Source organism: Clinocottus analis, unplaced genomic scaffold (genome assembly GCF_023055335.1).
Source record: "Clinocottus analis isolate CAN_PGR_092001 unplaced genomic scaffold, fCliAna1.0.p SCAF_5, whole genome shotgun sequence".
In the NCBI taxonomy this organism is placed as follows: Eukaryota; Metazoa; Chordata; class Actinopteri; order Perciformes; family Cottidae; genus Clinocottus; species Clinocottus analis.
In genome coordinates, this window is record NW_027176207.1 from 2,909,392 (window position 1) to 2,936,988 (window position 27,597).

General features: G+C 47.4%; 1 protein-coding gene across 4 annotated transcripts in view; it reads left to right on the plus strand.

The window, feature by feature from the left end:
* The window catches only part of auts2a (activator of transcription and developmental regulator AUTS2 a), a 285,759-nt gene that overhangs the window by 114,366 nt on the left and 143,796 nt on the right, over positions 1-27,597 (plus strand). For all 4 annotated transcript variants that reach the window (XM_068600362.1, XM_068600364.1, XM_068600365.1 and 1 more), the window contains one exon: positions 12,615-12,716. In XM_068600362.1, coding sequence (XP_068456463.1) covers positions 12,615-12,716 — 102 coding nt within the window. The remainder of the gene's footprint in view (positions 1-12,614; positions 12,717-27,597) is intronic.

The window sequence follows — 27,597 nt, forward strand, 5'->3', positions numbered from 1 at the left end:
TTAGCAGCCTTGGCTGGGGCCCAGGAGAAAACTCTAACTGTGCCCTATTTCATGGTGGCTTTTAACCATTCCCTGGGTTCACAGAGTGGATTGATAACAGCGAGGAAGTAATTTTACTCTCATAATTGCCTTCCTGTGGTGGACATTTGTGGCCCTCAGCGCCTGTAAAAGTGCCTTTCCAAGAACAGGAAAGAGAAGGGCCGGCATTGTCTGGCTGCTTTTTTTTTTTTTTTTTTTTTTGGGTGACAGAAAATAGCTTCACGCGAACAAAGATGTGGAACACTTAACAAAACACGGCAGAGGAAAAGAGGAGAAGAAAAAAATCAAAAGGGGGTGTACAAGTGTGATTTATGAGTTGAAGGAAGTCCATTACTCGCTAGAGGAAGCCCAGACCAAAACACAAACAGAGTAAGGGCACGGCTTGCAAAGAGGGTCATGGAGTAATTCGTTTGCCCTGCCAAGACCGCTGATAGCTGCTGAAAACACCACTTGTCAGAAACGACAGGATTGCAATCTCACTGTAATTCTCAACATAAACACGAGCACTAAAGCACCTGAATAGTCTCTTCTCTTTACGCCATGCAACGTGTAACAGGTCCACCACCTGACACACGTGGGGAAGCTATTTCTAAAGCAGTATCGTCCTTGTTGGATGTCGCAGTGGCATCGAGCTCTTCTCAGTTCTGCGTCGGCCCAAATCCAAAGGCTTGCCTGCCTTTATTTCCACAGTCGAGCCGTGACATTGGATGAAGACATCTGTGTTTGTTTTCCCCCGGCTGCGCTTCTGACAAGTTTAGTGACAATAAGAAAGTTCCAACTTGTGTATAAACCATCATTTGGTTGAACTGCGACGACAAGTGCGCGCCCTAGATACTGCTGCTGCACTGAGGCTTTTCAAGGAGTTTCAACTTTCTAAAAGTTATTCCAACTTTTCAAGTGCTGTTTCTGAAACAGTCTTTCAGCTGAAAGCGTATGTAGATGGTTGTCTCATAATTGTGGAACGTCCTTGATAATTTTCCGAGGCCCAGACTGTGTGTTTTCTGACGGAGTCGCTTCTGTTCGCTCCGTGTTGCCGTCTGACTTCACATTTAGTCATTTACTTTTGTAAAGCTCGTTTTTTTCCTTCTCTGTATTGTGTGCTTTTTCTCTCTCCGCCGCAACTAGCAACACTTAGATCAATCAGCGAAGGTTGTTGATGTCGCGAGCTCGCTTTGTACCTGAGACCTTGCACAACAGCAGCTTTTCATTCTGGTTTTGCTAGCAATCATAAGGTTATGAATATGCCATCCAAATGCACGTGTCCTCGTTACAGATGTCTTTTCTGGCCGGCTTCGTTGTTGTGGTTGCAAGATGGGGAGAACATTTTCCACAAGTGACCCATCAGTCGTGAGGTTCCCGGAAATGTGTAATGATGACTGTGTGTACAAAGGGAGAGCAAACAGGCTTTAAGTCGGGCATTGGCTTGCAAAGCCACATTTCGAAATGGGTTTGAAACATTAATATTATGTGCAAACATTAGCAATTGCGCTTCACTCCAAACCTACCTTTCTATTTATTTCTCTGAGTTCAACTAATAATTAATTAGCCGGCTAACCTACTTGCGAAACCGCAGCAAAATTGTTGGGAAAATTGTGAAACGTCAGTTTCCTGAAGATGAGCCCTGCAGGAGGAGGCGTGGCCGTTCTGCACCCTGCGCTTTCCACACCTGACGGCCGAGAACGCGACCAAGACGTTTGTAGCTGGCTGGTAGTTGCATTGCCAGATTGGTGTGGGATATTTTCCTTTTCATGGTGTTTGGATCTTTTGCATGTGCTCGACTCCTAATAATAACATTTCCAACAGCACGCGAAGGAAGCCCGAACACAATGCAGAGAGCCGCCGCCTGTCACCAGCCCATTACGAGCAGCTGCATTTTTACGGCCAGTCGGATGAAAGGGAGTCAAGTACACCGTCAATGTGGTTCCACTAAAACGCTAATGATCAATGTTCTCGTCATCATTGTGGCGATATGTACCATCTTGCATCAAACACGTACAGTATGTTGTTGTAGTTCATGTGAGCTACTTCCCGTCTCTGAAGTCCTGATTATTTCAATTACAATCACGCCGTTTGGCTGTATTTCTGTTGCCCTTGGCTTTTTTTTTTCTTCTGCTGTGTCCCATTACCGGTCTGCTCCAGCAGCCAGAGCAGATGTTTTCTCGCATACTCGTCACGAAGCAGACAAACTCAGGCTGCTGTTAATACGATGGGAACGTAGCACTGTCTTGTTTTATGACTTCATAACGACAGAATTTCAGGAAGGTGGCTAAATGAGGACGTTTACAACCCGGGATTAGTGATAACAGCGCCGGGCCCTGGGCGGACGCCCTAGATCAGCCAAATAGGAAATGTATATCCCGCCATCACATTTTACGACCCCGTCTTTTCCCTTGAATAGCAGTGCAGATGGAGCCATGTGCATGGAAGGTGAGACGCTCTCCTTCTTGTAAGCATGTAAGCACAGTGCATTGGCTGTTAAACCTGCACTGCACCTTTGTCTCCCCCCTCTGGCAGTGTGAGTTATTACACTAACAGTGTTGTACCACGCTTATGCTAATATTATTTGCAGGTGAGCTCGCCACACAAGGAGCTTTCTCTTCAAGTCTTCTGGTATGGAACGGTATAAAATGCCGACGTCTCATCCTGTCTTCTGAATGCAGACGTATTTTTCGTGGAGCATCCAATCCAGAAACCTTTTTCTGGCCGCCTCTCATTTTTTCTGCCATAGCTTCCACCGTGCTGCTAGCTGCTGCTCCGTCGCTGAAGTGCCATCCTGCCCTGTTCAGCTCTGGCTGGTTGACATGAAACACGTCACTTCCAATGCGCCAGATTGCCTCCACGCAGCTCTCAACATGGCGGTGGCTGAGCCGCTCGCTAGCTCTGTTTACCTTCGTCGGCGGGCTGAAGGGTGGGTGCTACCCTTCTGGGAGCGACGCTGTGGGTGGGGGTTGTGTTATCAGCTGTAACCTCCGTGGGAGTGCAGTGCAGAGCAGAGCAGCGGCCGTTATTAGTCAGTGGGACACAAACAGGGACGCCCACGCACTGCAACGCACATGCAGCTACAGAAACAGCACAGAGAAGCTTGTATTGCAACAGGTGCACATTACTCCACGATACCTTTTACATGTTTGCTGCTATATTAATGCTCTGAATATGGTACAGAGCAGTGGTTCTCAAATGGGGATATGTGTACCCTAAAGGGTACGTGAGATTAAAAAATTATCATTATCATTAAAAAAATCCTAGCAGTCAATAAAATATAAGTGTAGGTTCATAAACTTCTATATACTCTATATAAAATCAGACCTCGTCACAGCGCTGTGTACTATATATTTGCACTGGTCAGGGGGCACTCGGTTAAAAAGACTATTTCACAAGGGGTTCATCACTGAGAAAAGGTTGAACCACTGGCACAGAGAAGCTTTCCCTCGCTTATTAAATACTGCAATCAGATGAGTATTCACTGCAGATGTACAACATCAGGAGAATACCTTCTCACTCATTACATTAGCAGCGCACATCTCCCGTATTTAACAATGATTAAGCATGGACTGACCTGAAAGAGATGCACGGGCATCATCTCGCAGTTTCCTTCTTTTCCTTTTTTCGGACCCTGACTCCTGTTGTCGCCACCGAGAAAGGCTCCGCGGCGAGATTGGGAAGTTGAATGTGTATTTGTTTTTTTTGGGGGGGGTGGCACCATCGTAACTTTTTTTGAGCAATTCAATATATCTCTTGTTCTGCCTCTTTTGTGACGTACACATGCCTAAAAGGTGCCTGATATTTCTATTCATTTATTATAACTATGAGGAATTTTTGGTGCATATGTTTTGGTGCCCGACCTCGACTGCAGCTCGACTGATCTTTAACCTCCCGAAAATCCACCCACGCTCCTCCGCGCCCTTCACTGGTTACCAGTGGCCATCCGCTTCAAAACACCGGTACTTGTGTACTGTGCTGCCAACAGATCGGGTCCGACCTACATCCAGGACGTGGTAAAACCAAACACACCAGCTCGTTCGCTCCGCTCAGCTTCAGCCAGTCGGCTTGTCGCTCCGTCGCTGTAAACTAAACACTCAACTGAGTCCCGACTGTTGGCTGTCCTGCTCCTTCGTGGTGGAACGAGCTCCCCATTGACATCAGGAGAGCAGGAAGTCTCTACATCTTCCGTCGCAATCTAAAAACACATCTTTTTCGACTACACCTTGAATAAAGAAGGTAGCGCAGTAGCAGCACTTTAGTAGCACTTAAATGTCTCTTACTGACAGCACTGTGTAGTTTCACTTTATTAAAGAAACTGTACTTTCTTGATTCTTGTTGTTCTGAGTTTGTACTAACGGTTGAATGCACTTATTGTAAGTCTCTTGGGATAAAAGCGTCAGCTAAATGTAATGCAGAAATACTATCAGATGATTACAGAGAGCTTGTAATTTAGTGCATTGATATTCACAGTAAAGGTGAGTGATGTTATGTTTTCCAAATTAAACAAAGGATGTTTAGCTCATACATGAGTCGCATGCAGCCAGTGTCTGATTTGCTATAATTTAATAATGTATGTAAAATGCAATCACAGTCGTTATTCCAGAGTGGATGTAAATTGATTTAAATTGCATGTTTATGAAGTGGCCTTTTGAGGGGAGGATCTTTTAATTAGCGTATATGTTTTCTCTGTGTATTCACTGTATTGCTTTTTAGTTGTTGCACGACACAGCGTTGACCTCTTCAGGTTGTCTCTTAAATAACCACAGCGGGGCCACAGAGGTCTGCTCTTCTCCTCAAGTTTATATCTCCTCCCCTCCCTCTGAAGAGCTCCGGTTCTGCAGTTTCCCTCTTTCTGCAGCCACCTGTGTCACACAGAGACATTTCGGTAACATTAAAAAGCCCTCTCTCCCTAAACTAGAAGCGTTTGTCTATCATATTACCACCACACATGAGCCGCACACAAGACTTGACCCAGTGTTAAGTGTCTGCGCTAAATTTCATTGCCTCCATCTACTGGAAGGCCTGCCAATATACTGGCAGTGAATTCCTGGAGGAAAATAAATGGCAATAAAAAAGAGAAATGATAGCCCCTGCAAGCCGATAGGAGAGGGCTCTTTCTCTGCTGTCTTTTTTTCCTCTTTTTTTTTGTTCCCGTACCTCTCTTTATTGAGAAGGCCCAGCTCCGGGAGCTGTGATTTGGCACAGTGGCCCGTGGCTTTAGTTGGACGCTCCCTGAAAGCCGATATTGAAGTAACGGCTCGGTAACACAGACTGAGGAGCTGGGGAATCGTGTAATTAATTGCACGCAAATTTCTTTGATGAGTAGTTATGTGGTGATGAGCGCTCGACCAGGCCGCTCGAGGGGTCTTTTTGACCCCCTCTCCCTCCGCCCTCCCAGCCCAGCCCCCTCCGCTCTTCCATTCCCAATGCATTGTGGGAAGAATTCTGGTCACAGTATTCTCTCGGCCGGCTCTTGGCCTGCTGTACACGGGGACTGTTAGAGCTCAGGAAATTGGACGTGCGTAAAGTGGGCAGGAAGGTTATTTTACTGCCACGCGGGGCTACTATAACAAGATGTTCAGATATGATCTGAGAGAGTAGAGGTCTCCCGCTGCTCATTCACCCCCTCCACCTCCCTCATCCACCCCCGCCACACACTTTTTTTTTTCTCCTCCACCTGCTCAGTTCATTATTAAATCTGGGAATTGTCCCCATAACTCAATCCACCCAGACTACAGCATTATATGACCATTTGTGAGGAGGGAGAAGGGTGATTGCGACGCAGGGCGGAGGATGGATGTTAAAAGCATATTGATTTGTCTGTAATGTCGTCATAGATCAGAGATTTATGGCGATATATAAATGCAGCCACGAGCTGTAGTAGCCTCCAGCTCTGCGGTGGAGGAAATGGAGTCCTAAGGATGACTGATGAGATCAAGACGGTGCTCTCAGCCACATCCCCCCCCCCCTCCTTCATCCCCTCATCGAGCCTCCATTTCCCACTCCTCCTCCTCCTCTTGGGATGCTCTCGCCCTGCGGCTGCTGTGACTAGCCCTTAGTGGCTCCATATCTTCGCTTCGGCTCCACATTCCTGCACAGAGGCTGGGAAAGCCTCCCGCGTGGCCTTAGATTGGTCAGAGCGGGCGCATTCAGCCTCACTGATCTCTCCCCGGCTCTAAAAATGATGTCTGACAAGGTCGCCGGAGATCACTGCCGCTCAATGACGCTAGAGAAAGCAAGTGTAGCTTCTCCATGGTTACATACCGAGGTACTGATAAAGGCTGCGGCGCCGGCTGCAAGTGACATCTCATCCACGGGCAAACAGCCGGCTTTGGACTACACATGCCGAGCATTTTGAAAATGTCCTTTTAGGTACCGCGTCGAAAGATCCCGCAACGATAAAACTGATGCATAAAATGTTCTTTTTCACACGACGTGCCTCCTTTGCCTCACGGAGCTAACGGTGAACAAATCTGGGGCAACTGAGGCCAAGCGCTGATGCTCAGTGACAGGCTGTGAGCGAGGGTGGCAGAGGGGGGTTCTGGGTGAAGAGTTTGCCGGGCGGGGCTCCTGTCCGTGGCGGTTAAAGCACCCGGGCCTCAGAGCCGGGCCACCCCGGTGGGCTCGCTCACAACGGCCACTGTCGGAGAGAGGTGACGTTAGCGTCCGTGTCGCCCGCTCACGGGCCCACAGACCAACCCTCAGCTCCTCTTTTTAAATTTTTTTTTTACATAAGAGCCTCGTCAGATGAAGCCGGCTGCGGGTTAAACCGGCCCAGCGGTGCTGCCGCTCGACGCGCTCAGCGTGAGGCTGATGGGGGATGCAGGGGCCGCTGGTACGGGCATGATTAGCAACGTCTGATGTTTCGCAAACGGCGTCTCCTAAGGCGCCTGTATAAAGTCTACAGGAATTCTTCAAGTTGTTCATTTTTAACTGCGGAGTCGTGAAGCTCCCCGGCACTTTAATAGCGCTGGTATACGGAGCTCTGAAGGTAGAATAAAGGAGATATTCAAAGCGCAGTCAGTGGAAACCAAGGGGATTTGACAGTGCCGCAGGAAATAGACAATTTATTATCAGCAACACAGCCTAGGTAGTGGATTATCTATAAAACTTTCATTGTCCTCCCTCAGTGGCGAGCAGCCATAAAACTTCCCAAATGAGGGACTTGTTAATTTACTTGTTAAAGCAAATTAAAAATGTATAAGCGCTTTTAGGTAAATGAGATCCTCTTTCATGGCTGCCCTAGTGGGATTCTCTCTGCCAGATCCTGAGAGGACAGGTTAGCTGTTCTGAAAGCCGCAGAAGAACAATAAAAGCCGTTAAATTGTTCCAGGTTTTATTACCGCCGAGCGCCGCAGCTGCTGTTGTGCGTAACTAAGGGAAACCAGGAGCTGATGGCTATCCCACTGAGGCCAGTGCAGAAAACTGAGCCCAGTTCTCTCCCCCGTCTTACTTCCCTTTTCTTTTTTCTTTTCCCTTTCTGAGGGATGGTGGGTGGAGCTGCCGGTTGTGTACGGCACCGTTTAAAGAGGCCTTTGTGGTTAGAAACGTTAGCAGGCCTACTTTTGTGCTTGATTGCATCGAGTCTGTAGTGCGGCCCTCGAGAATAGGTCAATACACTTGTAAAATTCCACTATGGCAACGGTGAGCACTTTTCAGTTAGTGGGAAAATAATTGACTCCACATGTTCAAGACAATGTTGTAATAGCTGTTCCAGGGCAGTTCTCGGCGTTAAATGAAAGGTTTCATAATTTCCCCGCACAACTCTGATCCGTGTGTAGTGCGTGCCGCGTTGCCCTGAACACCATTTCCCCTCCGCATCGCCGAAATGAAAACATTTCATATTGATTCAGGCTTTTTTTTTTTTTAATGACTTTTCTTTGTGTGTGTGTGCGTTGTAAAGAACGGCATCTTGTGCCGTGTCGACGTAAGTATTTATGACATTCAGCAGCACCTTTTGCAATTTCAGTCGCCAGCTCCAATAATGCTTTTGTGAGGTTATCTGTAAAGAAAGATTTGTTTATTTCAGCAGAGCCTCTATAGCTCTGCTGAAAAGCCTCCCCACTATTCCTCTTGTATGACTTATTGGCATTCAGCAGTGTGGAGAGTGTTCTGGTGAACGCACATTAGCTTCTATTAGATGAACCTTTAAAGCGTCGGTCAAGGCCGTCAAGAAATTGCAATCTTCCGACACACTATTGGAAATCCATAGTCGACCTTTGAAGAGGAAGTCATTGACGGCTCATTTGTTTCTATATTATCTATTAAGACGGGGTGGGCTATCTTCTCTGGCTATTAGCGCGGGGCTTCTTCAGATAACATCATTACTTTAATGAAGCTGACAATACTGAAGTGTTTTGCGTTTGCACCCTGAGAGGGCCGTCCCCAGCTAAAACACACTGAAGTCAACTGTGCTTCCCACTAATTGATGTAATGATCAGTAAAACCTGTCACGAGGTTTTCCTCGTGTTGTCTTGAGCCATGACTGGAGCGTATCTCGAGCGTATTAGACCGAGCGTTTCTCTGAAGTCTGAATTTTATATTTCCTGGAGGATTCAGAGGACTGACTTATGACAAAAAGATAAAACGTGAAGAAGCTCCCTTAAGATTCCTTCATATTCTCCAAGTGCACTAAAGAACTGGTGGATGAGTGCAGGTGTTGAGTGATATCACCATATTAATGTTTTAAAGACTGACGAGTAACCCTAGGAACACCCCTGACATGCAGCTCCTAAGTGAAGAATATCCTCTCCACCATTGTTTTGGAAATGCTTTCTTTTTTAAGAGAAACAAAGTAATATAGCACTTTACTGATAGGATTTGTGTTGTATTATAACATCTTCTACATCAAGTAACACATTAATTCAAGATGTTTTTACTGTCATATGCACAGATAAGTTATTCTATACAACAAAAAGCTTATTTTGCTCGGTTCTCCTAACACAGAATTACAATAAATGTAAGCTAATAAATACAAAATAATGCACAAAATATGAAAGCTATAACAGGATTGCACAAATATATAATACTATGATAATAATACTGCTCTGATAAATGTGATTAAATATGATAATAGTATTGCTCATTGTATCTTTATACACAATGCATTGCTTCAACGTCCAAGTACGGTCATGACAGGAAGTCACAGCAGCCGTTCACAGTTCAGTGATGTGTGTGTGTGTGTGTGTGTGTCCTGGTTTGTTCATAAGCACCTGAAATGAAGTATTACTGTTTGCTCCATCTCACATCGGCTCCTGGACGGGCCGATGATGTCACCACAGTGTCGATAGCCGCCCTGAGAGATGACGCGATAACAAAGTGCCGATGCGACTCCTTTTTATACGACGGAGGCCGCAGTGGCGATATGTTGTTAAGATGTTGTTGTCATCGAAACCAAACCCACAGGCAGAGCGATGAAGCGGTCCCAAAGGCTCTCCGGGCCGCTCGTCCTCAGGGAGCGCCGTATCGACCGCCGCCGGATCTGTAACGAACTACGATAAACTCTGATTACCCGACGATGACAACGACGTCACCCTCTTCCTTCCTAAGTGCCTGCTCGCGGTCCTGCGGTTAGTTTGGTGAAGATAACAGGAAGTGAAATCATGAACACATTACTCGACGCAGTGTAACGTCCCCAGTGAGTCATGGAGTCACTACTAGTAAAAGGTATTTGTGTCCACAGACAATGCAACACTTTATTAAGCAATTTTTCAGACTTAACTGTCACACTGCGACGTTCAGTTGTCAACATCGGCTCATCAGATGAAGTATGGCAGCAAGTTTTAATGCTCCCCAGCAAGTTAAGCACAAGCATTTATGTTAAAAAAAAAAAAAGATTTTTAAGAAATGCCAAATGATTTTCATACTTGCGGGTTGAGCGGCCTCACGCTGGGGTTCGACTGCTCTCCTCCAAAGCCTCACGCTGACTGCTGATTGAAAACAGTTGTTGATTCTCTCCTTCAGTAAATTCAGACTGGTAACAGAGACGAGGAAGAGGAAGGAAAAAAACAACAACTGTATCCCCTAACACCGAACAGATTGCAGGAAAACAAGACCTCACTGTGTGGAAATTAATGGCAGATGCACTTACTAGTAGTTTAAATGTTTCATTAGACGCTAATGTCTCGCTGTGTCTTTAATTGTTGTGAAATTAGCCTCTGGAATATTAAAACCATCTGTCTGTGATCTTCCTGTAGGGCCACTTCTCACCCAGGCTGCACAGATACAGTGAGGGCCATTAAATAAATGCATTCATATGTCTCAACCTGCGTCTTAATTAATGTGTTTATGCTATCTCGTCGGCGCGCGGCAGTCTGGGGCGTCTGCACACGCGTGACTCATCCCTCCCTCAGATCTCTGCTGAATGCAGTGAAGTGCGCTGGGTTTCATTACAGGCTTTAAAAGGCTATAAAAATGACCCGCGTGCAGGAACAAGTTGGAGTGATCAGATCAGCGTTGTTGGAGCCGAGGTCATTTAGATTTATCGTCACACGGCAGGTCATTACATTTCAACTTTAATTTTTTGTGATGTGCCTGACCACCAGCATTCCCTGCATTTGTTTTAGAAAGCCATTAATCACAGCGTAAAACCAAATTAATCCATCATGTGAACCTCAGAAAGGGGAGAGCAGATGAAGGGAGAAAAAAAAACACACTCACACACACACACACACACACAATTCTCTGAAGTAATTTAAGGGAGCTCAAGGGGAAATTAAAGGGAACAAGCAGAGGGATACGTTTTCAAATAGCTGTGTAATCAGGTCCCGAGCTATGTAATAGCCCTGAAAGATGAGCCGCTCTTTATTGGAATGTCTTTATTAGGCATGTTCTTCAGACATTACACACAGATTTAAAATCGCACAAGATTCCTGATTTCATGGAGTACTTCCACACTGATAAGCCAGGATACGGGAACGTGATTATGCGGTCTCGCCACTGCGGAGGCTGCGTGATACCACATTGATTAATAAAAGACAAATCTCTATATCTCTCCCACACTCGCCTGATTATGTTCTTTATACGCTTAAAAGATCTTGGGCTCGGTTTTGAGCTGTGAATATGTGACGCAGGAGTCGGCAGAGGCTTTCAGGAAGGTGTGTGTGTATGTGTGTGTGTGTCACATTTATAAATGCATGAATATGCTGCCGGTGTGGTCGACAGGGACAAAGGCTGGTTAATAAATATTATAGGTCAACATGTTTTGATGAAGGAAGCTGGGGCGTAAACAGCGTCGCTCGCCCTCTTGTTCAAGGATCGGCTCACAGGCCGGAGCGGATGAGATATTATTCCCTCTTTCCTCTCTAAAAACATGGAAACTCCCCTCGGACCAAACTGGCATTTACGAGAAAAAAGAGAGAAATGTGCCCCTGGTTTTTGTGGGAATAAAACGCGTTGGAGGTAATTAGTGCTATCACAGCGCAGGGCATCGGCGCGCATGTGTCTGGGCCACGTTTTGGTTCTCGTGCGCTCTCGTCTCGAGCCACAATAGACACACACACACACACACACACGTAGTCGGCGGCGTGCAGAAGGCCCGTCAGGCATTCGCAGTGCTCGAACTCTCTTATCACGTTCAGCACTCTGGCGGATCCACCCGCCTTCCACCCGTCATGCAATCCTCCCAAGGAATAGGATCCCTTTCACACCGCTAATGGCTACAGAAAAGGGAACATTTTCATTTTAATTACCCGCTCAACTCGGGGGTTCTTTTGCTATTCCCACACCTTGTGCCCTTTCATCGCGCTAAACGATGGCCAATACCTGAAAAGGAGAGGAGGGGAGAAACAACAAAAAAACACTGTAGCACTGTCCCTTCCCCTTCGGAGCAGGACAGGGAGGGGAGAGGAGAGCGCCATTATCTTCTAGTCCAAGTCCTTTGTGTGTTGCAGCGCCACGCTCTGCTTCTCCTATTAGTTGGCAGAGCAGCCGCTGACTGCACTGTCCCATAAAGCATTTTTTTTTTTATGCGCTTTGAAATGAAACCTGCGGCGTTTGTCTGGTCTGCAAGGAGCAGCATGGGAGCTTCAGAGGACATCAATCGCAGACTTGGACAGCGAGTACGGGCCCCGCCTCGTTCCACTCAGCGCCGCACTCCCAAGAGTCTTTTATTGTTCTACAGATTTTGAAGGGCCTCAGATGCTCGGCGGATTGGCACGTCCTCCCCCCCTTTTTTATTCTGGTCGCTTTTCGCCGCATCTCGAACAGAGCGTCTAGAGGATGACACTCGGCGAGCTCCTGCTGCCTCGGCATGTGGCGCCTGCTCGGGAAGGATAGCGGCTCCATTTGAAGGTTCTGGAGGGGTCTTTGTCCCCGTTCTCTATTTCGTGGGCTGAGAGGAGATTCACACTGCGAGATCAGATGGCGTCTATCATTGGCAGGCGGAGTGATGGCTGCTGAATAGGCTTCAGAAATGTGACAGATTTACAGAGACAGCGCCGCGGCTCCTGCCAGCTCTCACATATTCATGAGCCGATTTTCTGTGGGACGCCTTCCCATCGCCAGCTTTATCCGTGTAAAGCTTTAAACTGCAGTGTTAACAGTTTTGCTCCGTGTTGTTAACCCTTGGTCTCCGTGTGTGTTGTGTTTGGCAGCTGAAGCCGGGGCAGAACCACTGCAAGGACAGCGACAGCGGGAGTGTGAGCCGAGGGTCCAAGCCGTCCATCAGGAGCAGCTCCAGAGACAGACTGACAGACGTGAGTACATTAACGTGTCGGATCACTGCTTCCGATTTTGAACTTCGAATCTCAACCTCATGAGGAACCTCAAATTCCTCGTACATTACAAGTTTCAAAGATGGGACGGAATAATTGGAAGTCTGAGCAAATATTCACAAACCATTGTCAAAGTCCCAACACGATGTCAGCAGTACTGAAAGGGGCCCTGTGGAGTTTGTATTGCATCAAGCACATGCACTTTCTACTCGTGAACGGGCGACTGCGGCTAAGTGGTTAGCTCACCCGTCTTTCAATGACACTTAACCCCAAAATGCTCCCCGTTGCTGTGTCTACGGTGTATAGAGCAAAAATGTAAGTCACTTTGGGTATAAGCGTCAGCTAAATGCAATTTTATCTAACAAAGTAAAAACAAATTGAAATAAAAGCAGCGTAGTTAGAAGATATCTGATAGACGTGAGAGTTATGGCCGCCTTCACAACTTTAAGTTGAATGAAGTGACGAGTTAATAGGACTGACTTGAGGTAACCTCTGGACATGAAGGATATATGAAGGTCAGATAGGAAGTAGTGCTAGTAGAAGTGTCACAGTTGCTACTTAAATAAAGATTTACTAATTCCGACGCAACTTAATCTGCATGAATGATTCATTAGTTGCAATGCTTTGCCTCGACAGGAACCAGCGCCACGTGGGCAGCAGATACTCGTATTCATTGACCTTCACGTCAGACTACCTACTAAATCCTTCTGTCACAGTAAAAACATGCCGAGCTCGTCTATACCGTCCTAAAGAGATAATTACCTCGGTATTCTCAATCAGTGCGTGATCTCTCGGCACAAACGCTTATGAATTGCACTCCAGTTTCATAACATGAGTCTTTGCGTGTGTATGTGTGACGTCGCACCTTTGGTATGTCACAGGCAAAAAGGTAAGTTCTGAATGTGACATAATCTATCGGGTCAGGAACCAATCAAATCCTCCTCAGCAGAGCACTTTGTGCTCCATTTTAAATGTCTTAAGTGCACTATTGAAGTACTTCAGGTGAAGAGCGTCATTTGCATCCTCCCCACACACACGAACACACACACACACACTCTTTATGACCGATTAAAAAAAGAAAAAGACAGTACTTACTCACATCCTCGTCTCTTGTGGGGGAGCCGAGGGCGAGCATTAACTGACAGAAGAAAGAGTCGTCGCGCCCCCTGTGACATATTCCAAGCCGTGGAGCGAGCGGGCTCCAGGGACCTCGCCGCCACACAGCCGGCCCCGCCCTTTGATTTGTGTGGAGAATCTACAGTGAAGCAATCAGATATCGGGCCGTAATTAAAGCTGTCAGTCGGGAGGGAGGCGAGCTCGTCTTTGAGAAAGACGCGGCCCCGACAGCTGAAGCAAAACGGATTCCGCGTGTGGCTTTGCGACGCTTGACCGGGCATGAAATGAAATAAGTAATTTGATGTTGACAACAGAAATTGAAATGATACCTTCTGATTCCTGTCTGACGGCGCTGTGGCGACCACGCCGCGCTACACCGAGACAAACGGGGGTTTGACACGCAGCCTGTGGATGGTCGCTCCACTGTGACCGTCACAGACAGTCATAAAAGCATTCATGAGCTCCACGACGAGAATCCAACGCCGCTATTACAACATAGGAGCAGCATTAAAGCATCATGTAATCAGTATCATTATGTAGAATGGCTCATGTCCTATGAAGGGAATTATGTTGATTACCTTTTGGCAGTTGTGCCAACTATTTTTGATTCCTTAAAAAGGGAACACCAGTTATCCACTAAAGGACTGCCTGAACTATTGTAACACGTGTCCTGGAGGCTTTTGCTCCATGTCATTTCTTTAATCACTGTTAAATATTCATAATCCTAAAAGCCTGAACTGGCAACCGTAGATTCTGACTTGGCCTCATTGGCCAACAATGTCCCTCCATTGAGATTACATCGCTTTGATGATTACATTACACGCTAATGAAACATGTTCAAACAGTTACATCATCTTATGCTCCGTTACTCTCGCGATCGCTGTTGCTCCACATACCTCTTGTTTCGGGTGAGATGAAGATAACTTGCGGACACCAGACGACGCGTTTCCTCTGATTCGTTGCAACATTGTCCTAAATTCCAAATTGCCTCCGTAATTTGTTTTGGAGAATCTCAGGTTTCCTCAAGCAGAAAGGTCCCCCCTCCCTCGCTCGTGACTTGTTCTCAGGGAGCGTCCATCCATCGTCCCTCTCTGTGATCGCTTCCACCTGAGCTGACATCTCCGCCACTCTGGACGACGGACGGACGGACGGACGGACGGACCGGCGGCGCTGGTTCTCCCCGTGTCGCCCGGTCAAGATGCCCCACAGGAGACCGAGCTTGTCTTCAGAGGAGCTGCTGAAAGCTGGGCGGCATGAAGACAGACTTTTAGACCGACACGTCGCCTCAGACGGTCACACTGTGTGCGAGGCTTCGTCTCCGGTCCCTGCGGGTTCCTGAACAAGTCCCCTCCAGCCGTGCTGTAAAAACCCACTTCACACGTTGCCAGAGGTGCAAGTTGTAGCTTTTGTAGCCGCGCTGAGAGGACGAACAAGGAAATGAAGGGTAGAAAAAAAAGATGTAGACGTTTTTTGCCGTTGCGTAAGAGATTATTTCGGTTTGGTTTATTTTTGTAGTTCAGTAATACAGTTACTGTGCTGTAAAATAGAGCCAGATGAAGGTAGACGTATGTCCAGGTGACTTGAGCCTGTAGCCGTTCCTCTGCTATGGAGGTCAATGCGCTTCTTCCACTCAAATGTCTTTTGATTGTAACGCTGCAGAAATGCTACTGCTCAAGTGGTTCGGCTGCACAGAGACGCTCCCTCCCCCGTGCAAAAGCGAAGAGGAAACCATCAAAGTCACTCGTTAGTGCCAGGGAGCGGTGTGAGACAGGAAGCTAGCTTTGACCCGAGCTGTTCATTAGACCCAACGGTTCGCTAATGGTATTTGCTGTAGCACTCCCTTCCCCTCACGCAGCGGCCGCGCTCCGATGAAGCAGATGAACCGAGTTTGCCGACCTGGCACTGGATGGCAGGGAGATGGAGGCCAGAGGAGGTCAGGCCTGGCAGCCTCCTCTCTCCCGCTCGCCTTCCCTCCTCACTCCGTCCTGCCAGCTCATTAAGGCCTACAAATGGCACATCAGCTCGGCTGTGTTTGCCTCAACCCCAAACCCCAGCTAAATTGGCAGGCTTAGCCGCATTTGCTCTGAAGCGCCGGGCTCCCTTTTGGTTTTCGTTTGAAGCCGCCCACATCCCCCTCCCCCCGCCGCCCCGCCGCACCCTGCCCCCTTCAGTCTGGGTGGCAGGCATTGAGGCAGGCGGCAGTCCTGAGCAGAGGGAGTCTGCTGGATCGGGCCGGGCAGGGAGCTCGGGATGAATCACTCCCGTTTAGTCTCTGCGGCAAGGGGTGAAATGCCATCATTACCCGGCTGCCTATCAAATAAATTGGCAATTACGGGCCTGGGATTGCGAGTAAACAGCATGTTACTCCTTTTTTTTCCACCCAAGGGTCTCGATGAGAGGCGGGTGCATTAGAGAGAAGCTCCGGAGTACTGGGTCAAAGCCTGCCAGTCAGTGTTAGCCCGCCTGATGAGAGGCACAAGAGGCAGACTATAATGAATGCGCCCCTTTATTTCAGTGGCCATTTTTATCGTAAACCATAGCATCCTGTTGAGTAAATTCTGCCTGTCGAATTGAAACACATGCCATGCTGTCTAATGCTTGTGGACAACACCTTTTTATTTAGTATGTTACGTGGATACCTTCCTGTAAAACGCTAATGATTTGTATGTTGGCATGGTTAGACGGGTTTCAACACTAATATCAAGACCAGCACTTTATTGGTGTTAGTCCAGACAGTTTTGGATGCTGTTTTTTTTTTTTTCCGATTTGAAATGAAAATGTGAAAATTGCGGCTTCCTGAAATCCACACTCGTGTGTCCTGGCTCCCCCTCGCACGAGAAGGTTTTTTTTCCTGCGGTGAGGTCTTGGAAAGTTGTTTTGTAATGAAACATCTGGAAGCGATATTGTTAAAAGTCAAGCACATCGTCTTCCCGTGCTTTTGAAGCGGTTTCAGCCCAAACACAGCTCAAGTCTCTCTCATGGCTCGTAAAACGGGAACGCCGTTATTACTGGCTTTCTGCAGAAAACATGACAGCCCGTTCAGAATGCTGCGTGCATGTGGTGAAACCATTCGAAATACTCAAATTACAGCTTTTGGAACCAGATTAATGTCATAAAGTGTATGTTGTTGCTGTAAAAAAAAAATCCCTATCGTGATTGAATTTGCTGGAGCACACCAAGGCCGCACATCGTATGTTGTTCTTATCGGAACTGGATCTCACTGTCCAAGTGAACTGCTTATGTAATCCCACCTCTTCAGTACATTCTCCAATTATTTCCTGACACTCTGATGTAAATGAGGTCGCGGTCCCGCTACATGTCCAGATATGCCGGCCAATTTGCTCCGACACAGAACTTGTAATTGCTCGCATCAATTATCCGTTTCTTTCTCCGCCTGCCTCTCAATAATTTGAAATGTTTCCTATTAGAGACGAGCATTTAGATATGGAAGCAGGAATGTCGTACCTATAATTAGCTCATTATCACAGGATCGTTCTCGTTGCCGAGGCTCCATTGTGTGCACAGTGGCGGTGTGAAATGAGCAGCAGATGCAGCGCAGGGATGACTCGGCGGCCCTTTTTGACTGTCTAATGAGTTTTCAGCAGCGATATAAACAAGTCAGGGCAGATTGACGTACGAAAGACAATAATAGTACACACTTTTGATAGCAGTTATACACAAAAATACACATCATGGGGGGCGGGGAGAGTAAGGTTTAAAGCGGTTTAAGTTAAGTTAGAGTTGGGAGTGTAATAGCTGAAGGCCGTTTCTCCAGCTTTTCATCAAATACTTTGAACAATGAAGAGGCCAGCTCAGGAAGCCCCGAGCGATCAAATTGACTGGTATCGGGTAGAAGAAGGAAGTGTTTTACCGCTAAAATCATGCACCTCTTGTGATCAAATATGAACTCATTTAAAGCTCAAGGTTTTGACAGGAATGACTCATTCTTTGATGCGTGCCATCTGGGGTTCCCATTAATTCATATGGAACACCTGGAACACATTGTAGAGCATTTATTTCCCCCCGCTGGCGCGCTATCTCTCAAGTCCTGTGTGCTGAAGAGATCATGTCCACACCGCCAGGTCTCAGTCCCAGGTGGTCAAATAGCGATGCCGACACACGGGGGCACCCTTTGGCATCTGAATCGGGCCCGCCGGGCTTTGAAGGAACTCCGTTGAACCCACATTGGCGGCACTGTTAGACCCGATCAACTGCTCTGGAGAGACATCGTCCTGGAACACATGTCTGTGTCTGACGCCAAAGGTTGTGTGCTACCGAAGTTACGCTACGCTGCCTTGTTTTCCCAACCGAGTAGTTTGGTTTAAATCCACAACGTTAACCTGCGACAGGAGAGGAGCAGCGTGTTCAAAAAGTGATGCGATACGAGTTGGGAATGAGGACGGGTCGGTCCGCGATGAGGGCTTCGCACCTTATTTTTCTTAATCATTACGCCAGGTTCTGTTACTCACTGCACAGTCAGCGTGCCGGATGAACCAGACACAAGATCACTTGAATTGCCTCCGCCTTTGACTCTAAATCAACCTGATGAATAGGCTGTCTCCCAGGAAGTAGCCAGACATGCTTATTACCACCTCTAGCACTCCAAATCAAGCCCCCCCCTTTTTTTTCTTCTTCCTCCTCTCGTCTCTTGTCTCTTCTTCTTCCCATATTCTCTCACATCGCCTGCAGTCGGGTTTGTCAGGGACAGATTGTGACACTTTGTGACACGGCAGTCGGGCGAAATTACGCTGCGCCTCTGTCGCCCTGCCAGTACCCCAACAGCCGAATGTCCGTCAGGGGCCCGTGAGAGGTCCCGCCGGATGGCTCGTCTCTGCAAACCGCTCGGGGCTCGCCTGCCTCCCTGCCGACGTTCACAAGTGTTTAACTCAGACGCGGCCGCATCTACTCTCCAGAAATATAATTAGAGTGAGAGAGGCGCAGTGTGATTGTCTGCAGTGACCTCTGAGCAGCCCTCAGGTTGAGATTACACGCCACTAGTTCATATCTGTTAATTATTTAGCACACCTGGAGGCCTTGAACACAAAAAAAATACAGTTTGGGGAGAGTCAGAGGAACGTTGTGACCTTTCCTGTTGTTATGTTACTGTATACCCGGCAAAATAAGTCTCTTTAATTGTTGAAATTGATACAGAGTGAGGTTGGTGTGGTAAGTACTGCTCAGGCTGATGCTGACTCAATGCAATCCCTCAGTGCTGTGGATGATAAATCTATTCTCATGGAAGATTAATGGACTGGAGAAGTGGTGTTGAATGTCATTGTTGAAGGTTGAAAGTATTGAGCGCCTGAATCCTATCCATATGTTTTCAGGAATGACATAAATAGGCCCAGCCGGAATCCATTTTGACTTATCAAGCTTAAACCAGTGCCAGAGCCACGCCATACTTGCCAAGTATGCAGGCTCCGAGGCTTCCAATAACAAATCCTATTCCACATAATTTCCACTGAAATTGGCCGTGGCCGTGCGCTGCCACCCTGCTTTTTTTTTTTTCATGCGCCTGCGAGCGCGTCCCCGCAGCTCCTCGGCTGCACGCATTACTTCCGCATTCCCCGTAACCCCAAACCCCCCCCCCCCCTCCTCTCTCCCTCCGTCGCCCGCTGATGCTCGCTGTCACACCGGGGCCCCGGCGAGGGAGGGGAGGCTCTCGCCGCTCTTTGTTCCAGCCGTTACCAGCGCAGAGGCTGTTCCGGTGGGGTAAGTTGAATAAGTGGAGCCCGGAGGAATCTCTACAAAAGGTCTCGCTCTGATTGGATGCATGCGGCGCCCAAGGAGAGAGCGCCGGTTGCCATAGCAATGAGAGAGCGATGTGGGAAACCGGCTGCACGGAGAAGGAAAAAAAAAAAGGGGAAGCGGCGTTTTTTCTTTTGTGATGGGAGGTCTTCATCGACTAACATTCCTCTTTTATGAATACATACTGGCCGACGCGCACGTAAACACGAATGCATACGCGGCGGCACGACACGCACCTTTTTACCCCCCGAAGAGAAGCCGAGCTAGAGTGCACACTTCAATCACAATGGCCTGGTAGGGGAGCACTGGGACACAAGCTGGGAGCCAGAGAAAACACAATCAGACACACCGGGAGTCCAGAAGCATCTCCCCATCATAAACATGATTACTGGCCATTCACTGCTACGTATCGCTTACCTCTCCTGAGCCAACAAATCATCCTTACCCTCTCTCCAGGCTCATCACAGCCCTGTAAACAAAGAAATGACGTAAGTGTCTTTCTCTACGCCGCTTTTCTTTTTTTTCTTGCATCCCTGTCAGATTTCTTCTCGTCCTTTTTAACCCTTTAGCATCCAGACCGCATGAATATCCATGCTGCGATGCAAAACCTCTCCGAGGAGTTTGTGTTCACGTGTGTGTTTTTGTATGCGTGCATCCCTGGTGTGTGTATGTTCACACCGTGGAGTTTTAGCCGCGGGGTTTAGAAGCTGTGTGGGAGGGTTGAGGCTTGTGTGTGTGCGCGTTTGCGTCGAGTCTTGTTGAGTTTGCGGTGGCTGAGAACGCTGCGTGGGGATTACACGGTGAGGTCCGCTGGGCCACGAACTCGGGCCAATCTGTCATGTCTACAGGCCAAACGCAGCAGTCGAATGTACGTCCCCTTCTCATGCAAGCCATCCGGATGTTGTCGACAGTTGAATCCAAATCGAATGGAAGGAAAAGGCGCAGAGAGAACGCCAGCCCGGCTGCTCGCCACAAACTATAACCCTTTTTGTTACGCAGCGATGTGTTGAGGGGACACAATCATAACTCTCCAATTCTTAAATTGTGTCAATAAACACCCAATTCAGTATATAACAGGGAGGTGTGATGATCCACAATGCAGCAAAGGTGGATGTCATTGTGAGTTTAAGTTTTCCCCCAATCATGGTGCTTTAAAATACCTGTTTGTATCCAACGCTCTCTGTATGCATATTATATGCTGTTGCAGGTGAAGTCGGCGGGTTTGAATATAAACTCTGACAGCAATACAAAGGGAAAAGGTTGACGTGCCATACGGTAACAAACCCCAGACTGTCCTGGATGGTAGGAGAGTTTTCTGTTTCGGGTTTTTCGCCAATGACGCTAAAGCTAGTTAAACCGTCTGTTATGTGCCAAATCTGAAATCACTGCTTTCCTTTTTGTGGGAAAACTACTGCAAACATGATTATTAGCATTGGAAAACAGCACAGTAATTTAATATACAACTATATGTTTTGCATGTGCTTTGAATCAAGCCCAGCTTTTCTTTTCTTTTGGACGGGCCACACGTCGCAACGCTGTGCGTCGGAGTCGTTCTCTTCCTCTGTGCTGCAAAAGGGCATGTTGTGTCTTATTCAAGGCTTGTGCGTCTGACAGGATTACTGTGAGGCATTGGATGTCACATCTCTTCTATTTCAGAAGCCAGTGCAATTTTCCTTAAACCACAAGGAAACAGCACTAACAATAAATAAATAAATAGATAGTGGAGATGGATGGACAGACAGACACATAGATAAGGCAGACGGAGATAGTGCCCCTGGAATTACAGTTGCAGAAGATTATTCCAGAGACATTATTTCCCTCAAGTCGTGGGCTTAAGTCAAATTTGGAAGAGAAATGAAATTGCCAGCAGTGAAAAACAAGACTAGGTAGGAGTTCATGAGTAGAGAAATAACATTTTCATTTGTTTCTGCCCCAGTGGGAGACGAGCAGCCTTTCAGTAAATAGAGACAGCTATGAGAAATGATTTTTTTGGTCAGTGGGATATTGTTTTAACGTGCACTTATCCATCTGCAATCTAGATGGAAGGCCTCAGGAATCCACAGGATGGCCATTCGACTGTTGTCTTTATGACACACAAGTGTTGGCCTCGTCTCGCCTCCAATTGTGTCTGTTAGTGTCCCATTTCCAGTGGAGATTCAGTCCTATGTGTATTTTTTTTTGTGTTAACTCCCTTTGTTAAGAGCAACCAGCTGATGCTACAGTACTCTTTGGATTTCAGGCTTTCTATATTGAGCTAGGCTGGGAATTGAAATGAAAAATTCAATCCTGGCTTCTGAGATTGTCATCTCCCGCCGCACAAGCTAGTGGGTGCACCGTACAGTGTTGTTGTTTGTTCCACTGCAATAATAATAAATCAAGTCTGGCGCATTAAGCAGAGATTGGCAAAAGATATCAGTTTTGGTTAAAAAAAAAAAAAAAAGTATTGCCAGCACTGTTCCATTGTGTTTCTCTGGTTTTGTGTTGGGAGCGCAGTTTGCCGGAGGTAACAATGTGTCACTCCTCCTTTGTTTGTGGTGTCAAGATTTTCTCAACTTGTCACATGCATTGTGCGCCTCGTCTTTATCTCAAACTAACACTTGATATCTTTGTCTTGTCGTTTTCGGCGGTGTCGCGCCGTACTTTTGTGCATTCCTGACAATAGTGTGCACGCACCTGGATAACCGGTCACGCCGTATCACCTTGGTTAAGTGTTATCTGGTTTCAAAGCGTTATCCAGGGGATTATTGGGGGGATTACTTCCACTGTGGTAAACTGCAGCTGTCGCCTTGTGCGAGATGTCTGATCAATGACTGTGTTTCTATTTGCTCTATTGAAGTTATTTATAAGGTGCATTGCAATTCATGATTAATCTGCAGGAGCCGTGCTTTGATCCAGAGCTGTCAGCCGTGATGTACTCCCAGGTGATTACGTCTACTTCCTGTCATCCGCTATCAGCCGACGCATAAAGCACTTGTCACACGGCCCATTCTGATTATGGTTGATATTGACACCAGAATTGAATAAATGTATGCAATAAGAAGATTAGTGTTTCCCAAGAGGCGGGCGTCCCCCTCCTGCTGCATTCACTCCTGATGAGGCGCCTCTGAGCCTTTTGAGGGACTCGTCTCATCCAGGCAAATCCCATCATCTGACGACACCGTGTACAAATAGAAAAAAGAGCGATGAAGATTAATCTGCCGGCCATCTCAAATGGCGCGGCAGCAGGCGGCCTCGGAGTGAAACGGGGGTTGAAATGGCTCTTGGACTTTTTGTTGTTCTGCATAATCGTACAATTCGCTCCACTCTGCATGGCGTATGCGCGTCAGTCGCCCGCTGCCACGGCACATCTCAGACCCGTGGCTGCTGGAGACGGATTTCTGCTCTAATAAAGTGACGCATCGCGGGGGAGATTGGTCTCCATCTTCTCCCCCACGTCTTCTGCCACAGTTGCTAGCAAGTCAGGAGACATGGCTCATGTTTTCTAATGTGAGGGAAGCATAAGTAAGCTTTTGCAAAAAGAAAATGCTCCCTGCGTGATTTGTATTTTATGTGTCCTGATACATAATTGAACATGACAACATACATTACCACGATGCACAGAATATGTCTGTTTATTGTGTGCGCGGTGCACGAGTGTTAAGTCTTGTGTATACTAATTAGATGATTGGCTCCAACCAGTTTAAAGAGTCACATCAGCTGTGTTTGGTAGCAGTGAGGGGTCAGAGGGCAGCGCGGGGCCACATAGTACAGGGGATTGGATGGGATTAACCTTGGCCTGCCCTCTTGGCCCCGAGCCCAGAAGGCCCATGAAGAGGGGAATTAGCCAGGCCGGGCAGGGCCATCTGATTCCAAGCCCTCATCCAATTACTGCCTTATCTGCTCGCCAAATGAGATCAATGCATGGAGGGCAGGGAGACCTGGCAGGCTGGCGAAGGTGCGATAATCAGCAGTTGGGAGCACGGCACTTAACTCCCCTGTGTCCCCGAAAGAGCCAGAGCATGTGTTAGGAGCACCACTCACTGCCATTAGCTCTCGCTGCCTGCTGGAACCTGACCTGCACTTTGCATGAGGACAACCTGGTGTAGTGCATTTAGGCATCTTTGCTTTTTTTGTGTGTTCGAGTACTGCACTTAGGAAGATGAATAATGTGCATAATTACAGTTTTCCCTCTTATCCTTAGTGGATCTAGCAGATTACACTGGCTAAAAAGGTAGTGGAGAGGGGGGGGGGGCGGTTCCGTAATTGCGTTTTATATGTATGCCTATGAAAGGCCCTTTTAAGCCTTTTTAGGAACAACCCTGCACAGTTGATCTAGTCCACTGTTAATGTTCTTGTCAATTAGGGCGAAAAACAAATGTTTGACGTTTGGAGCTGCAATTATGAAAATAATTGACCTCTGTGTGCCGTGCAAGCAGACGGTTCTACTCTTCACCGGCACTTCTGTTGATGGAGTTGCTAAATGAGGCCGTCGAAATATGTTAACTTATGTTTTATTCTGTTGTACGCCGTTGAGTAACTACTGTCCGCAACAACTTCAATACATTATTGAGGACCGAGGATTTCTACACTTCAACCCTCACAGAGAGAAGCGTAGAATACAAACAGTATTCTCTTCAGACCAGTGAGTAACACATTGAAGACAGACTGCTGCCATTGACCCGACCCCAACAGTAAGAAGCACTTACACCTGGAGACAGCGGGTTGATTTAGAAACGTGTCATCACAATGGAAGTTTTGAGGGAAAAGTCTTTTTGCCTGAGCCTTTTATATGATATAAAGCTCTTCATATTTATTCCTGATATTTCTGCCATGCCAGTGATTGTATTGCACCACTGGCGTGTCCCTTAGCCATCTGGAGGACCGTTCTGTGCCCGCGATACGGCCGAAGAGGGACCCATTCTGCTGAATTTATGTCCGTCTATTTCTTCTCGCGCTTGTGTTCTCGGCCCAAGTATCCATCGGAGAGCAATAGGAAGCCCTGAAAGAGTGTCTGTCCTCAGCTGTGGCCCTGCGATTGTACATCCACTATTACCCCGCACCTCCCTCCCCTCCCACCTGTCCCTGGCCGCTCCTCCTCTTCTCAGCCCAGTTAGATTAAAGTCCTCTTAAATTCACCGCAGCAGGCCGGCCGCACAGGGAGCGCCGGCATCGCGGGGGCCCTCTGACAATCAGCACCCGGCTAGCAGCTCTAATGAGCGCTGGGAGGGGAGGCGAGAGGGGCGTTGGCGGACTGCAGTTGTTAGGCAACGGAGGCAGCGGGGCCCGGCACGTTGCCGGGCCGGGTCCGGTACGGCGCTGACTGGATTAGCTTCCAGGGGGCAGAGCTGCAGTCAGTTTGGGAAAATATCACAGCCCATTAGTTGGGAGCAATGAAATGGAGTCAACTTGTGGGACTCCATTAGGCACGCTGCGCTTAGGCAGACGGCGTCCCTCGGTGTGATGTTGCTATTCTGGAAGGATTGAGCACAGAGATATAATTGGACTGGGGAAATCAAGCAAGTTTCAGTGGTCCTGGTGGGGCTCTCAGACAGAAAATGAGAACACAGGCCTTTGTATTTTCGCTCCCTTCCCCTGTTAGCTTTACAGCTTTTTGAAAAACAGGGCGAGAGAAAGGCAGCCAGTGTGCTCGGGTTTTTCTTTTCATTTTTATTTCTCTTCTCTCCGTGTCGCTGCAGCTCCGTCTCTCCGTCAGCCCCCACCTTCTGCTTTTCTTACTGGATTCAACCATCTGCTTTAAATTCATTTTTTTTTTCATTTGTGGCTCCGGCTCTGGCTAACCCTAAGCTAAACAATATGCATTTATTCATCCGTGCCTTTCTCTAAGCATTGATGAGACTGAGGATTGTGCTTGATAATAAACACGGCTTAGTCTAACACAGGCTGCTTGCTAAGCCTCGCAAGGCTGTTTACTGCAGATCAGTGCCAGCCAACTCCACTAGTTGGGAATATACAACCACATCCATAAAAGCAATGCCCACGTACAGTATACCATGTGTTTCCTTCCCCCCTCTGAAAGGCCTTCTCCAGCAATGAGCTCTGGATAGCTCGCTGACATTTTGGTCATTTATAGGCAGAAGTCAGATGTAGATAGAGCGGACGGGCCTCAGTGCTTCACGTAATTGATGTGCAGTTTTTAGCACCAGCATGGGACGTCTCCATCCCTCCAATTTGGAGCGGGCATGCCTCACTCGGTTTGCCCAAAACGCTTGATGGCCTCTGTCCTAAATAAAGGACGTTTTACCAATTCTCCGAGTTAATATAATTCTCAGTAGCAGTCCATCATACTCTTCTGTGCCTTTTAGTGTCGCGCCTGGAGAGTAATTGGATGCAAGTCTCTCCTGGTGTATTGCCGGTGTCTTCACCGCTGCTTCATCAAGCGCACGTTTACTGCTGTTTAGGCTGTGAGTCACTGGCATGTTAGCCAATTTATTATTGCTGTAAGGGTAAAGGAATCCGGTGGCGTGTAAATATAGAATATCACTCTTAAGTAAGCCATTCATCAGGTACTCACGAAAGCTTTTTCGAGGGATAAGTAGGAGATCAATCAGGATCTGTCCGGTTAGTCTAATTGGCTTTGTGAGGGATTGATGAGTATCATTCTTTCATCATGACACAAGCAGACAATCAGTCTGTATCGTCCAAATACCTGTGTTTATCTGCCTAATAGTTTTAGAGAGAATTAAGGAAGTGGAAACTAATGCGTGATTCACTGAGATATCCAGCCCGACAAAAGGAGAGCACTACATCCGTCTGGCTCTGGCTCTTTGTCCTTCTATTGGTAGAATTATGTGCCCATAGCAGGAGAGTGTTGACATTTGTGCACCTCCTGGGAACACATCACCATGAATGTTATCAGCACCTTTAAAGACAGCCCTCAGCCCCCCGTACATCCCTGGTAGGCACTCTCAGCCGCCGCCTCAAAGGGCACAGCCCACCTCAACCTCCCACCCCTGACCCGTCTGCCAACCTGAAGAAAGAGCCCCTGACAGCTCCTTTGAAGGCGGGGGGAGGGGGCAGCTTGTAAAGAATAGGTGAAATGGAGGGTAAAAAGGGGGCCAGACATTTGAAATGACTGCACTGAGATCTAATCGGGTTGCAGGAGGCTGTGGCCCCCTTTTTTTTGTTGTTGTAAAGTAGCACTAGCGTTACAGTGAGCGGCCTCTCCCGGGTCCAGGCCTCACAGGGCGTCTCATGTCAGCTCCCCCCCAACCCTCTCCCTGAGTAACCCCGTGGAACACATCATCCACCTCCGTCCCCGCTCTGGATTTATTCCCCCCCTGAAGCCGCCTTGACAGGTTTGTTATCTGTTCACCCGGTCGGCAAGCCCTGGAGAGTCGCAGCACTGGCAGTTAGGAAGGGGAATGCTACAGGAGAAGCGGGGCAAGTAAATGTCAAGTGAACCGCCAAGGATGGATATTATAGCTTCTGGGGACCACAGACAGAGGGAGGGAGAGAAGGAGGGAGGAAAAGAGAGAGGGAGGGAGAGAGACACGGTCTGTCTGTTTTACAGCTCACCGCTCAAGATGGCAGTCTGTACTGAATTCTCTTCTATCGATTTCCAGAACACCCAGACTCTTCCTTTATGTTCATGGTCCAATTATATGACTGAAATGCAGCCTTGGAGACTACAGATCATCTGGTGATAATAATATACAATTATCATGATGAAATAAAATACTAATAATAATCACATATGTATATTAATCTATACTTTTGGCCATATATGGATTTATAGTTGCTTTGTAAACTACCAGCAGGTAAATAATGTGTTATTTTAGCGTTACAACAAAACTGCATCGTCAATTTAGTTTCAAGAGAGATGTATTATCTCCAGCATCACGTTTGTCTTTTGACGTACGAGTCAAACTACCCAGAAGTCCGAGCAGGGAGGAAGACGAGGTGGAGGTTTTTGTTTTATGTCTAGTAAGACTCTAACGTGATTACAACAGCAACGTGCATGCAGTTAAAAGAACCTGAAAGTTACAGGACATATTTGCAT